Genomic DNA, 13,363 nt, shown 5'->3' on the forward strand with positions numbered 1-13,363 from the left:
AACAAGTGTTGTGCAAGTGCTGGCTGCTAACATGATCTAGACTTGGCAGTCACAAACTCACCAGCGCACTGGGCAGATCTCCTCTCAAGTGACTTTACAGCCAAGAACCATTCTTGACACATGAAGGCCCTGACGCCAAGCTGAAACCAGTTCTAATAAATTCCAAAATCTGCAGAAGCTGCAATAGAGATTTCTAATGATTCAGCTCAAGCCAGAGATAAAAATGGTTCACAGCAATTCATTTTACCAGCCAGCTGTCCTGATGAAGATATGAGAATATCTCCCTTGTCCAGAAATGAGGAAACAAGCATCAATGAAGGTCAACAACAGGGAGACCAAAGTGGCCCCACTTTTCTGAGGGCCTTTTCAAGCACCTATCAGGTTGTCACCCTCCTTCTTTTTCAGAGTTCTCAGAAATTTTCCCTTCTTTTTCCCAGAAGCAGAGGGAAAGGTTCTTCTCTCAAATGATTTCTGCTAATGGAATTCTGGGGCACAGACCAGGCAGCAGAGTAAGATGGGCAACTTATCCCACTTCTTTGTTCATAGTATTTGTGGTGATGCTACACCTGGCAAAATGTAATCCAAAATTTATAAAGACAGATATATCACTTGGAAACAAGCAAACACAAAAGGAATTCAACACTCCCAAGCATGAATACCGAGATGCAGGGAATTCAAGAAAACTGTTTCTGATCTTTTGCCTTTTTTGAAGGTCAAGAGCATAAGCTTGAAAAATGGCGATGAGCATTGTTTAACAGCAACTGCTTGGGTGATTAGTTTCAGAAGAAACATTTTAAGATGAGGATTGAGCTTCAGATTTTAAACACTAATAGAACTGGTAAGTTGTCCAGTGGATGTCCTGGTTTCAGCCGGGATAGAGTTAATTTTCTTCCTAGTAGCTGGTATAGTGCTGTGTTTTGGATTTAGAATGAGAATGATGTTGATAATACACTGATGTTTTAGTTGTTGATGAGTACTCAAAGACTTTTCAGCTTCTCACACCACGCCAGGTGCACAAGAAGCTGGGAAGGGACACAGCCAGGACCGCTGACCTCAGCTGCCCAAAGGGACAGTCCATACCATATGATGTCATGTTCAGTATATATTTTGGTGGACAGAGGCTGGAATAACCACTGCTCGGAGACAAGCTGAACATTGACCACCAGCTGGTGAGCAATTGCATTGTCCATCACTTCTTTTATATATATTCTTTATTATTTTTATCATCATCATTATTACTATAATCATCTCCCTTTCTGTCCTATTAAACTGTTTTTATCTTAACCCACTAGGTTTACTTTTTTTTTTTCCAACTCTCGCTCATCTCACCGAGTTGGGGAGTGAATGAACGGCTGCGTGTGGCATTTACCTGCCCAACGCGTTAAATCACAACACAGTGCAACTTTTAACATGGCAGAAGAGCCAGTGTATCAGACCAAGAAATATGGAAATCTTGTTTTAAGAAACGCTACAATATTCTTGTTTAAAGATGTTTACAGAGCAGTCTTCAGCAGCATAAAGGAGAAGGAACATGCGCTGAAGTGACAATAAAGGCTTGAACCTGAAGATCTGAGGAAGCAAAGAATTGTAAAGCCAAAGAACAGAAATAGAGAAGTGAAAAAGTGGTTCAAAGTATGTCCTGTATGCAACTGCGAAGGCAAAGTTTCTGGTCTTAACTGTTTGTGATGCATGATTCAAAAATATGAATGTACTTGTGGACAATTCCTGAAACAGAAAACAAATGCCCTGTCCTTCAACCTGGAGGAGTTTCAATTGTAGCAAAACATGGTTTATATTAAACCACAAAGCATCTGACTTCAGCCACTAAAATTGTAGCATAAAGAAAGAAAAAGGCAAAACACTGATAAACCTCTAATTGACCAGTACAAAAGGTAAATTGAGAAACCACTGAGGAAAATAAAGAGTTTAAGGAGCAACACATGAATGAGAGAGACAGTAAAAAACACAACCTGCTTAAGATTAAACACAGAAACACAGATTCCTGAAGCCTGCCTTCTGTTCGCCACATTTTCTTCTTTGAAGTTGCAAAGGACCTACACATCACTTAAAATTAAATATGACCTTTCTGCATTAATATCAATGATTATCTCATTTAATTTTACATACTTTAAAACCAGAGAAAGCACAAGCACAGATCAGAACTTTCACAGCTGTATACTATGAAACACAACTTCCTTCTCAAGACCTCTTCACAAAATGTTTTCCTCCAGAAACCCTCATCACGTCACTGACTAGGAAACAGTAAGTTCTGCTATGTTCCGAAAGTCATAAAAATTTGATCAGCTTTTGAAAGCAAGTTACAGACCAGAAAACACGACAAGTTTTGTTTCTTACCTGTAACGTTTTCCCCAGACCCATACAGTGAGCAAGAATGCACCCAGAACCAGGAGATGTCTTTGTTTTTTTTACAGATTCGCAACAGCAATCCCACATGAACTGAACACCTGAAGAAAATCATTGCAAATTTTCATATTAAATATTCATTTTATTAATGTTCACTCAATAAGAGATAGGCGTGATCACTGTAAGGTCATGATAACTCTTAAAAAAAAAACAATGCTCAGGCTAATTGCATCATTTCTGTGCAATGGGTTTTATGTGAGATGACCTTTGTCTTGAACTTAATTATAGTTACGGTTTTCACTGAAGATGTGGTAACTGGATTAGAAAATATTACTGTGCAGACTGCAGATGACTGCAGTCCTGGGGACAGCAAAAAAAGAGGAGCTGGAAGGAAAAGTGGCAAGGTATTCATGAAAAGACTAAAACTAGTTTTGCAAATTAGCAAAATTCTCTGAAACCAACTAGAAGAAATTCTGCCATGACAGAACAGATGTGAAGATGCTTAAAGAGGGGGATAAAAACAAGAACTCTGACAGCTAAAAAAAAGGAAAGGAAATACATGCTACAGAACAAAATGCATTAACAACCTGAGGGTCTGGCTGGGTGATTTTGTTGTTCTTTGTAACATATTTATTGTGGAGCTGTATTCTGCTGTGCTATACACAGCACAGACGAGGCTCCAACCTGACTGCTGTGTCTGCTCCAGGACAACTCCCTTTAAGAGCTGAAGCAAGTCCAGAGGTTTCTTACTAAAATGGAAAGGTTGTAGATCGTGAACTTTGAGGGAAATTTAAAATAACAGTATGAACTGTAAAGAAAACTATGACGGGTTATTCTCCTTTTCTCTTCATTCACTAAAAACAGAATATGGAAAGAAGCTGGCTTGATTTGCAGCCATATTAGATAACAGAAAAAAGAAAAATTCTGCTGAGAAAGCCACAAAAATTTTGTGAGATTTTAAAATCTTCAATGAAAACTGGAAAAAGTGAATATACCAATTCCTCAGTACAATGAGTAAACATATATGTGGTTCTGCCTCAGTGTGGAGAATCAGATGATTCTGAGGATCCTTCCAACTTAGAATATACGGTTCTTTGCTGGTAAAACAGAATTATGTATTGCTGATCTCATTTACTTTTGTCCAACTGTTCCAAAAATAAGGCACTAAACCTGATGTTCTGGCACTTGCCTGCCAAGGAGTTATGACTCCAGTTCAGGTTGCATATGGTGCTGTGCCAGCAAAGCAGAAAAAAAAAATTAAAACTCTCTTCCCTTACCATCTACTTGGTGTGGCTTCAGTCTGGTAACTATGCTCCTGTGAACCTGCACCAATGGTTCTTTGGTTTCTTCATCTTCATCTAAAACCAGTTTGGTTGTGATGGGACATTTCAGAGGTGAAGCATCTTCTATCTCTATCACCTGCAAGCAGAAACAGGTCATCACAGGAATACTTCACATGTGACTCATACCAAGATTCAAAAGACACTAGCTTGAGTAAAATTGGAAGCCATAATTTATTTAGTAAAGAGAAACACCTATGCATCACAGTTTACTTTGGGAGAGTGCTTTTCCCCATGGAAAGCAAAGCAGTAGGCAACTGCAACAGCTTTGGAAAGATCTCAGTAGTCTTAAATAAAAATACCAACATTAACCTGCAGGAAACTACAAATCAAACTTGTGGCTTACAAGGCTACACGTAAGTACTTTTTAAACTATTCATCAAATTAAATTTAGGTAGAAATATGAGGTCTTAAATTTATCATCAACAATTCATCTTTCTAGCATTTTGCAAAGAAAACAGAACATACCTCTCTCAATTTCTCTCTCTCCCGTTCTCTTTCTGCTATACGTTTTCTTCTTTCTTCTTCTTCTTTAAGTGCATTTTGTGTTTCTGTTCTAAGCTTATCATCTTTAATAATTTTCCTTATTTTCTTCCTGCCTTTTCCAGGAGATTTTGAATCATCGTTCTCCTCATCTTCAGAATTACTCTATTACAAATTAAATAAATTAAGCATTAGCAAGAAAACTATGGCGCAGACCATCAAATCCTTCATTTTCAGACACACTCCCAGAAATGTGTATATATATACACACACAGGTGGAGTTTAGCTCGTAAGAAAAAAAGATAGTGGTTTTTTTTAAAACAAGTTCTCCAGCATGACAAAAGAAGTGTCACCTTAAGTATAACGTATCCTGAGACATAAAAGGTAAGCCCAGCTGTGCGAAGGAAGTACACCAAAAGTCCTGGTATCCTTTGATAGTAACTAATGACTATTAATAAAGAACTATTTTTCTGTCCCAGTGGTGCTAGATCAGATCAGCTATCGCCTACTCCACACAGACAAAGAAACCCTAATACTAGCAAAGCCTTAATCTGGTATTTAGGTCATCTTCTACGTTTATTTTAAAAATTCTGTTTATTTGAACGACATTGTGCATTTTTATCAAGATCTAGACAGGAAACAGTTTTATTCAAACGCAACATTTTTTCTCCATAATGGCACCATTTTTACAAATTTTAGCACTAAATGAACATTGAGAAAAGTTATAATTTTTTACTGTACTTTGTACAGAGTTGTTTGATACACCCAAGCACCTAAGCAGCTGGTGGAAGAGACAGGAACTCCTTTTCCCATTTAGTAATTCAAAACACAATATAGTACCTTATTGTTGTTTTCACTTGAAGAATCCTCCTGAACCTTTATACGCCTTCGTTTCTTTTTCTGCTTGTAACTGCGCTGGTTTTCTTCCGCCTCAGCTTTCTTGGCAGATCTACAAAAAAACCCCACAATATTACCGATAAGCGGCAATAATTCATTGCCTCACTGAAAAACAAGGATAAAAAGGTATATGAACTACATTGCTAACAGAATACAGGCTCCTTCTGTGCAATCAGAGGTTTACTTCCAAATTCCTTTCTCCCTCTCACCTCACTGGATACACATAGCAACGGTCTATTGCAGACAACCCAGAAGAACCTCAGAAATGTCAAATATTACTTCTCTATTGCCATCCACCATTCCTCAATTTACATTGACATATTTGACATCTTTTACTAGCTCTAATTGCTGTGTACCACATAGTGTGGTACAAATTCAAAATTCTCACATTTGCTACAAAGTTAATTAGCAAATACCAAATTAAAGACAACTATTATTAAAGATCTTAAGGACTGATCCAAAGTCTTTAACTTTTACCATCTCACTGCCTAAATTGCACTATTAAAAACCAAAAACCAAACACAGGATAAGCCCAGTTAAGTTTTATTTATACCTTGTTCTTGGACGTTGGTCATCTTCAGACTCACTGACTTCTTCACTAACTGCAGACTCATGAAACTCGGAGTCATTTGAATCATCACTGCTCACTTTAAAAAGATATTATTCCACGTTGAATATTATCACGAAGTTAGCAACATTACATATATTCTAATTATGTAATAAACTGTTTAAGATCAACAAGTACTGTAAAAGTTCATTTAAGGCAGTATGGGACCCATTAAACACCCTAATAAAAAGCAATATAAAAAAACTTAACACGTAAGCACTTGTTAAGCCGTGGCAGATGGCATGTTAGGCCAACAAGACTTGAGATCTTTATGCATGAACACATCTACCTATACTTTACAAGCAAATGACAGAAAGTATTATATTAGCATCACATTTCACAGACAGTGGGTGAGAAGAGAACATGACAGGGAACAGTACAGAACTTCAGAAAACAAGAGATGACTTTTAGTTAAACAGAAGCTTTTGTTACAAACCTTGAGTATTGAGTATTGATGAAGACCAAGCTGAGAGTCTATGGGTGAAAGTTAAGGGGCAGGCTGGCAAGGGTGAATCTATCATGAGGGTCTATTATAGGCCACCAGATCAGGGTGAGTAAGTTGATGAGTCCTCTACAGACAGCTGAGAGCAGCCTCACAGTCACAGGCCCTGGTTGTGGTGGGTGATTGTAACTTCCCTGATGTTTGCTGGAAGGACTACTCGGCCAGCCAGCCACAGTCTAGGAGGTTCCTCCAGTGCTTTGGCGATAACTTTCTCATGGAAAGGGTGGAGGAGCCGACTTAAGAGGTGCACTGCTGGACCTCATCCTCACTAACAAGTAGGGTCTGGTTGAAGCAGTTAAGGTTGAGGGCTGCCTGGGTTGCAGCGACCATGAGATGGTGGCAGGAGCAGGATAGAAAGCAGAATTGCAACCCTGGACTTCAGCAGGGCAAACTTTGGCCTTTTCAGGCAATTGCTAGGGGAAATCCCATGGGCAAGGCTGCTTGAAGGTAAAGGGGCCCAAGAGAGTTGGTTAGTGTTCAGGGACTGTTTCTACCAGGCATAAGATCAGAGCATCCTGACAGGTAGGAAGTCAAGGAAGGGAGCCAGGAGACCTGCATGGTTCAACAGGGAACTGCTGGGTAAGCTCAAGTGGAAGGGGAGAGTTTATAGATCATGGAAGGAGGGGCTGGCCACTTGGGGAGAATATAAGGCTCTTGTCAGAGGGCGTAGGGAGGCAACTAGGAAAGCTAAGACCTCCTTAGAATTAAACCTGGCGCGAGGGAACAAGGACAACAGGAAGAGCTTTTTCCAATACGTGGCAGATAAAACTAACACCAGAGGCAATGTAGGCCCGCTGATGAATGAGGTGGGTGCCCTGGTGACAGAAGATACAGAGAAGGCAGAGTTACCGAGTGCCTTCGTCTCTGTCTACTCTGCCGGAGGCTGTCCTGAGGAGCCCCGTACCGCTGAGGCCCCAGAGGAAGGCAGGACAATGGAGGGGTTTGCCTTGGTTGATGAGGACTGGATTAGGGAGCAGTTAGGCAATCTGGACATCCAGAAGACGGCTTGCACTGGTGCAACGCGAGGAACAGGGAAGCACTGTGCGCCCTCAATTAGGGCCACGAACCACTATCCACACCTCCACTGACAAACGCGGCAGTCCAGCATTTATCTTCACTATCGCTCCCCTCCTCTGCTCACAATGATTCCATGCAAGGGGCTGACGGATTCCTTGCTCTTGCATGCAACAACGAAGGGGAAAAATCTGAGTCGAGCACAGTGCCCTCTGGTGCGCAAGGAAAGCTTGCAACATTTCAGTTCTAGGACGGAGAAATTTCTGATGCACAAGTGCCTACTAGCAGTCCAAGCTGGAGAAATTACATACATGACAAGATTGATTGTCACAAATTAGATATACTGGGCTTGCCTCTGTTATGTAAGATCAATATCTGAAGACTCAACAAGATTAATCTAATCAGAGGATACAGTAAGTGGAGAGATCTGCATTTGTATTGAACATTTTCAATAAAACTTTAGCAAAGACAGATAAAAGAATTCTAGATTTAATACACAAATAAGTTTATACAGAGATTATAAAATTATGGAGTTTCAGGTCTCCATTCTGACATGCTTTGGACCTCTTTTATAGAAGCAAGCACTTTTTGTGACAAAAAACATTTGGGTTATGTACCTTTCCTTCTATTTCTGCGCTTCCCTTCTTTTTTCTCTTTTGGTTTCACCTTTTTTTCTTCACCAGATTCTCCTTCGCTCACGGTCAGCTTGTGCCTCAGCAGCCTGTGTCTGTATCTTGGCTTCTTTGATTCTTCTTCTTCTTCTTCCTCCTCTTCTTCTTCCTCAGAATCCGATTCAGAATTAGCTTCTTTTTTATTCCCTCCTGTCAAAGATAAGAGTCAGTACAACACCCACACCAGTCATTTTTTTCTTATTTAAATTTTGCAAGAATTAAAATCTAAATTAATTTAGGCTACGTTCTGTGCTCTTCCAGGAAATTATGGGCAACAACATATCATTGCTCCCTCAAATTTTAAGTCTTTTACACTGCCTGAACAGTTGGATTATCTGTTCCAATGACTGCGCATGTTAATCAAATCTCTCCTGTGCGTTTGCACGTCTTTCTGTTCTGTATACACTATTTGTCACAGGTCCTACTGAATTGGTTACAAAAATCAGATTTTTAACAAAAAAATACACTTACAGAAGCATAAAAGAGATGATAATCCTCATGATAATGTACATTGGCCTCTATGTGGCAACTACCTATCAACATGAATGACTTCCTTTGTTGAAAGAAGAAACTTTAATAATTTCCCCAAGTCGTCTTTAAAATTAAGACAGGTTTTATAGTACTACTTTTTCCTAGGTGCTTTTTGGTGCTCACCATCATCTCCTGCGTGTTCATTTTGCTTTCCACGTTTCTTTTTTCCTTCATCCGATTCATCATCTGAAGATGCCTCCACATCAGAGCTAAGATTAGCTTTGATTTCTTCTAAAAGCATTTTCTTGGCAATTCTTTGAAGTAAAACAGAAAAAACTATTTATTCCATTGTTCAAGTAAATCTACGAACGATAAGTGTAATCCTATACCATTCAGAACTTCAAAAAAAAGGTTGAAAGCTGAACAAAAAAAGGACACATGATGACAAGTCATTGCGGTAAGACAGGATATATCAGCAAAAATCTCATGTTAAATTTAATGTGTTAACTGGCTTTCAGAAACAATGCTTTTTTAAAAGGTTTTATGCTTTACAGAACAACTACAGATAGCTATGAAATGTACTAACTTAAACATTTCATTTTATTCACCATCTATATGGACAGATTCTTGTCAAGTCTGGGATAGGCACCTCTACGAATTCTGCCTGTAACAAGATGCTGCAGGCCAAATCCTAACACTCAAATCATTTCCCCCAAAAATGGTTATCCTGCTTGATTTAAACCCATGAGACTAATTTCCTGAGGCACTGAATCTACTCTACTAGTGTACACGTAAACGGGAATAGTTTTAAAACCAGCATATCACTGACGGCGTGTTTTAAACAAGGAGAAAGAGAGTATTGCAATATGCACGAACGCACAGGTTAAAAAGAGAAGTAGTATTTATTCCCCTACCTCTCCACAGCTTGCCTTAGCTGTGTTACCATTCTAATTGCATGGGCTCACCCTGCTGCAAAAGCGATGCCATAGTAATTGAAGCAACTCCCGACGTCTCAAGATGAACTGAATATTAAGTGCCTCGGGAAAAAAACCCACACTGAATCCCTCATGGAACTTCAAGCGCTGGCCTTACAGCAACTATAGCAAAAATGTATCTGGGTATATACACACACACGGGAAGAGGTTTGATAAAACATTCCAGGACCTAAACTTCAAAGGAAAAATATGATCTTATTTCCTGTTCTACAAACTGTTCGCTCAGCTTCTCTCAGTTTTCTTTCAGCACAAGAATGTTTCCAGCTAACGTACAAGAAGTTACTATGGAAAAACTATTTCTTTAGATGCTCTTGCAACATTAAAAAAAAAAAGAGAGAGGAAAAAACCCTATGTAAATCTATCCAAGGCAAAATATAAAATATGCCAAAAGCACAGGAAAATACAGGACTTATCTGCAAACTCGTACTTCCAGGGGAAAAAGAAAACAAACTGAAAGAATGAGATCAGGCCTTCCTCATATAAATTTTGGAAATATTTTTCACTCCATGGCTGCCAATTTTAAACAAAGGTGGGTTTTTTTTTCCTAGGTCAAATCTAGTCTGCTTCGTCTTTTATGAGAATTAATGTATATGTGTCTAATTATGTACACAGTTTAGAATGGGGAAGCTTTTATACCAGTCAAAACAACAGTTCAAAACCCAGGGAACTGAACCACCATCTGGGCTCCACTTGGAAATGGCAAAGCAACAGTGATCTCCTAAGTGCAGCTTCTGATACATTAGAAAATGAAGTAGCAGGTTTTAAAGAATCTGCATTTCATTTTTCAGCATGCAATGTGCCCCTACAACAAAGGAACTTTTAAAAGGGAATTGTCCCAAGGTATCTTACCTAACACTTCATACAGTATTTTCTATTGTTTTAGTGGCAGTATATTTTCCAAGAAGATTCTAGCGCTTAGTGTATATTTAGTTCTTATTAAAAGATGGAAGTAAAATGGTTGAACAAACACTTAAGACTGCCCAGTGAGTAGTCACAGACTATGCATCAGCATCCAAAACATTCCCCCACTTTTGAGAAATGGCTTGTGAAGAAATAGCGGATTAAACCTTTAAAATGCAGCGATCTTAGTAAGCTTTAATTCCAACATATCAACAGATCACAGCGGTGAAAACTTTACTGAAGTCCCTAGATAAGTAACATCCTCTTCCAGATGTTTTTTGCATTAGTTCCGTCCTAACAATTTGGAAAAGGGACTTTGGGTTTTTTTCTGTTGTTGTTTTTTAAACCCACCACATCATGTATAGCAGCAAGAGGAATAAATGGCTCCTTACATAAGAAACCGAGACTATATTTCTTCCATCTCTTAATGGTCAGAAGAACTTTTTCTTCAAAGTGGAACTGCTTGGAATATCACAGGTTGGTTCCCTTTAAAAGCTTTTAAACGTCAGTTTTTAATCGTGAATCCTACTCCAGGAAATACGGACAGCAGCTACGTTTCTTGTTTTAAAAAAATAACAGCATCATCATTAAAGTTTTGCTTTGCAAAACAAAACAAAACACAAACACTAAAAAAGAACTGCAAAATTTTAAAATTCAATTCAGAAAGTACTGCCTAGTAATACTGTCTTATTTCGCATTAGTAAAGTTAGCACAACTTGTATGTGGATAACAATACTTACCTTTGACATAAGTCACTTTTAAAAATTCATTTATACATTTTTAACGAAGGCTGACTTCGTTCTTAACAAAAGAAGATATACATTTTTATTTGCTCTTTTATGAATTTTTTTTCAATCAAAAAAGCGCAAATGTATCGTTCACCTAAAAATCACCCACAAAATCTACTATCCATAAATAGAAGATGCTGTCATTTTCCTACTAATCATCATCATAATCACCAACCGGACCGGGTAAACTTATTAGTTTCCAAATCATTATTTATAATAATATTGATAAGCTATTGTTTTTATACTCTGAGATCAAAAATTAGACATTTTTTAGCTAGGATCAACATTCAACCACTTTGAATCAAACTGAGTAGGACCTGTTTCTTTATTGCAAAAAGCAGCATTCTCTTCTACATGTTCTACATGTAAGACATTGTTGAGACATTCAGATTTTTAAAGATCCCTATTTTTAATGTAACTATGTATCTGATAGGGATTAGAAGTGTAAGCAATATCAGAATCAAACAGATTAAGTCTTGTAAACACATCTGACAAATGACTGACGTAACAAATGCCTTACAGGCATCAGAATAAATTGAGTACTGGACACTTGAAACTGGTTTTAAATTAAATTATATGTGGCTCAGATAAGATGTCACATTCCTATTTGAAGACAGAAACACATTTAAAGTGACCAGGTTTCTAAGCTAAGAGGCTTCACATGCTAGCTAACATTTTAATATTTGCATAAACATCCAACTGCAAGTACCAAGAAAAACAAGCTCTGATAGTGTGAAAGCTCCCCTGCTCACATTCTTCCAGAGAAGCCCATGAAAACCAAGAGACACCATAATATTTACTTGGGTCAAGGACATAGAAGATATTCTTGGCCAACTATATGTAACAGTTGAACACTACAAACATAACTTAAGAGGCACAGAGAGCAATATGACCTCCAGCACGGGACTTCGGGTAGCAAAAAAAACAAAGAAGTTTCAGCATTTCTTTCATTTCTGCCACTTATCTGCTGTGACCTTGAGCACGCGTCACGTTGCCTACCCGCTCCATCTATTCAAACGTGATGCGAGATTTGTATAAAGGACGTTTTCCCAACATGTATTTATACGCTGCCTTACAGAATGGGATTGGAATCTTAACCAGGACATACAAAAACAACTCCAGAATAAAATAACATTATATATGTATTATTTTATAGAAATAGGGATTCAAATATTTAACCTTTGTAAGAATGACACCAACGATATAAATTTGTAAATAACTAATTGATTACTACACATTTTTTAACTTACGCTAGAAGAGAACATCTTTTAAAAGAGACAGGCAAACTGGAAGTTGCCCAGAAGTTGTGCAGTCACAGTATAGTACTATCTAAAATTATCCCTTGGACATTTCAGCAAAATGGAATAGTAGGTGCAGCCTCTCATGATGCAGAGTTAAGTCCACATGATAATTTACACCATTCCTACTCATGAATTTTAGAGTGCAAATGCAGTGGACTCATTTATAGATTGTCGAAAATCTCGGTGAGACAATCTACCACTGTAAAAAGAATTTTTCTTCTTACAAAGTCATAATTTTAAATATTAGTTAAATATCAAGACGTATTACCACCAATTAGATTATAGTGACTCACGCGTAGTGCCCATAAATACTTACTAATTATATGTAGAAATAAGGGTGCCCAAAACAAGCCTCTTGGGGTGTGTGGGGGGAGGACATTTTTATGTGGCTGATAAAAGCCATCATTCTTTCAGCTAGAACACTACTGAATTAACTGGGCCTCTGGTATATCATTCAACAATGCTGAACCATGTAAAATATATTTTAAGAGATGAGTATTTGGATGAAATGTCATACATGTTTTAAAAAAGAAATAGTGAAAACTGCCAAACACCGTGTTCTAAATACTGTACTGTCTTCATTGAAACAGTCCGATTTTCAGGCTGTCAGAGTTGTATTAAATTAAATGCTTGGACAAGAAAAACGTTTTACAAAAATTTATTGCAACCATCAAATACTTAAAGGCATACTGCATTAAATACACTATTAACTTCTTAATAAACAAAACTACTGCAAACACATTAAAACAGTACCATTTATAAGATCAGAAGGACCAATAATAGATAATTACACAATATCAGATGAAACCATACAGTACTGTATGTCACATTATGACCCACTTAGATATTGCATTTTGGCAAAGATAATTTCCAGACTATTAATATTCATGTCATGCACATCCAAAGGTATGCAAATAACAGAACATCTAAACTAAGGACTTGCAAACATGAGAGTCCCCACACTACTATGTACCCTCTTTGGCCTGGAAGAAAATAGGCAACTTATCTGAATAATAGGTAAACTATTTAA

At 37.9% G+C, this 13,363-nt stretch overlaps 1 protein-coding gene across 2 annotated transcripts in view; it reads right to left on the bottom strand.

Annotated features, from left to right (window-relative positions):
* Positions 1–13,363, bottom strand: part of ATRX (ATRX chromatin remodeler) — an 84,144-nt gene that overhangs the window by 36,200 nt on the left and 34,581 nt on the right. For both annotated transcript variants that reach the window (XM_065846381.2, XM_071813424.1), the window contains 7 exons: positions 8,533–8,663; positions 7,825–8,028; positions 5,638–5,731; positions 5,028–5,136; positions 4,173–4,352; positions 3,642–3,783; positions 2,356–2,465 (listed from right to left, as the gene is read on the bottom strand). In XM_065846381.2, the coding sequence (XP_065702453.1) occupies positions 2,356–2,465; positions 3,642–3,783; positions 4,173–4,352; positions 5,028–5,136; positions 5,638–5,731; positions 7,825–8,028; positions 8,533–8,663 (970 nt within the window). The remainder of the gene's footprint in view (positions 1–2,355; positions 2,466–3,641; positions 3,784–4,172; positions 4,353–5,027; positions 5,137–5,637; positions 5,732–7,824; positions 8,029–8,532; positions 8,664–13,363) is intronic.

The sequence above is a fragment of the Patagioenas fasciata genome, chromosome 11 (genome assembly GCF_037038585.1).
Source record: "Patagioenas fasciata isolate bPatFas1 chromosome 11, bPatFas1.hap1, whole genome shotgun sequence".
In the NCBI taxonomy this organism is placed as follows: Eukaryota; Metazoa; Chordata; class Aves; order Columbiformes; family Columbidae; genus Patagioenas; species Patagioenas fasciata.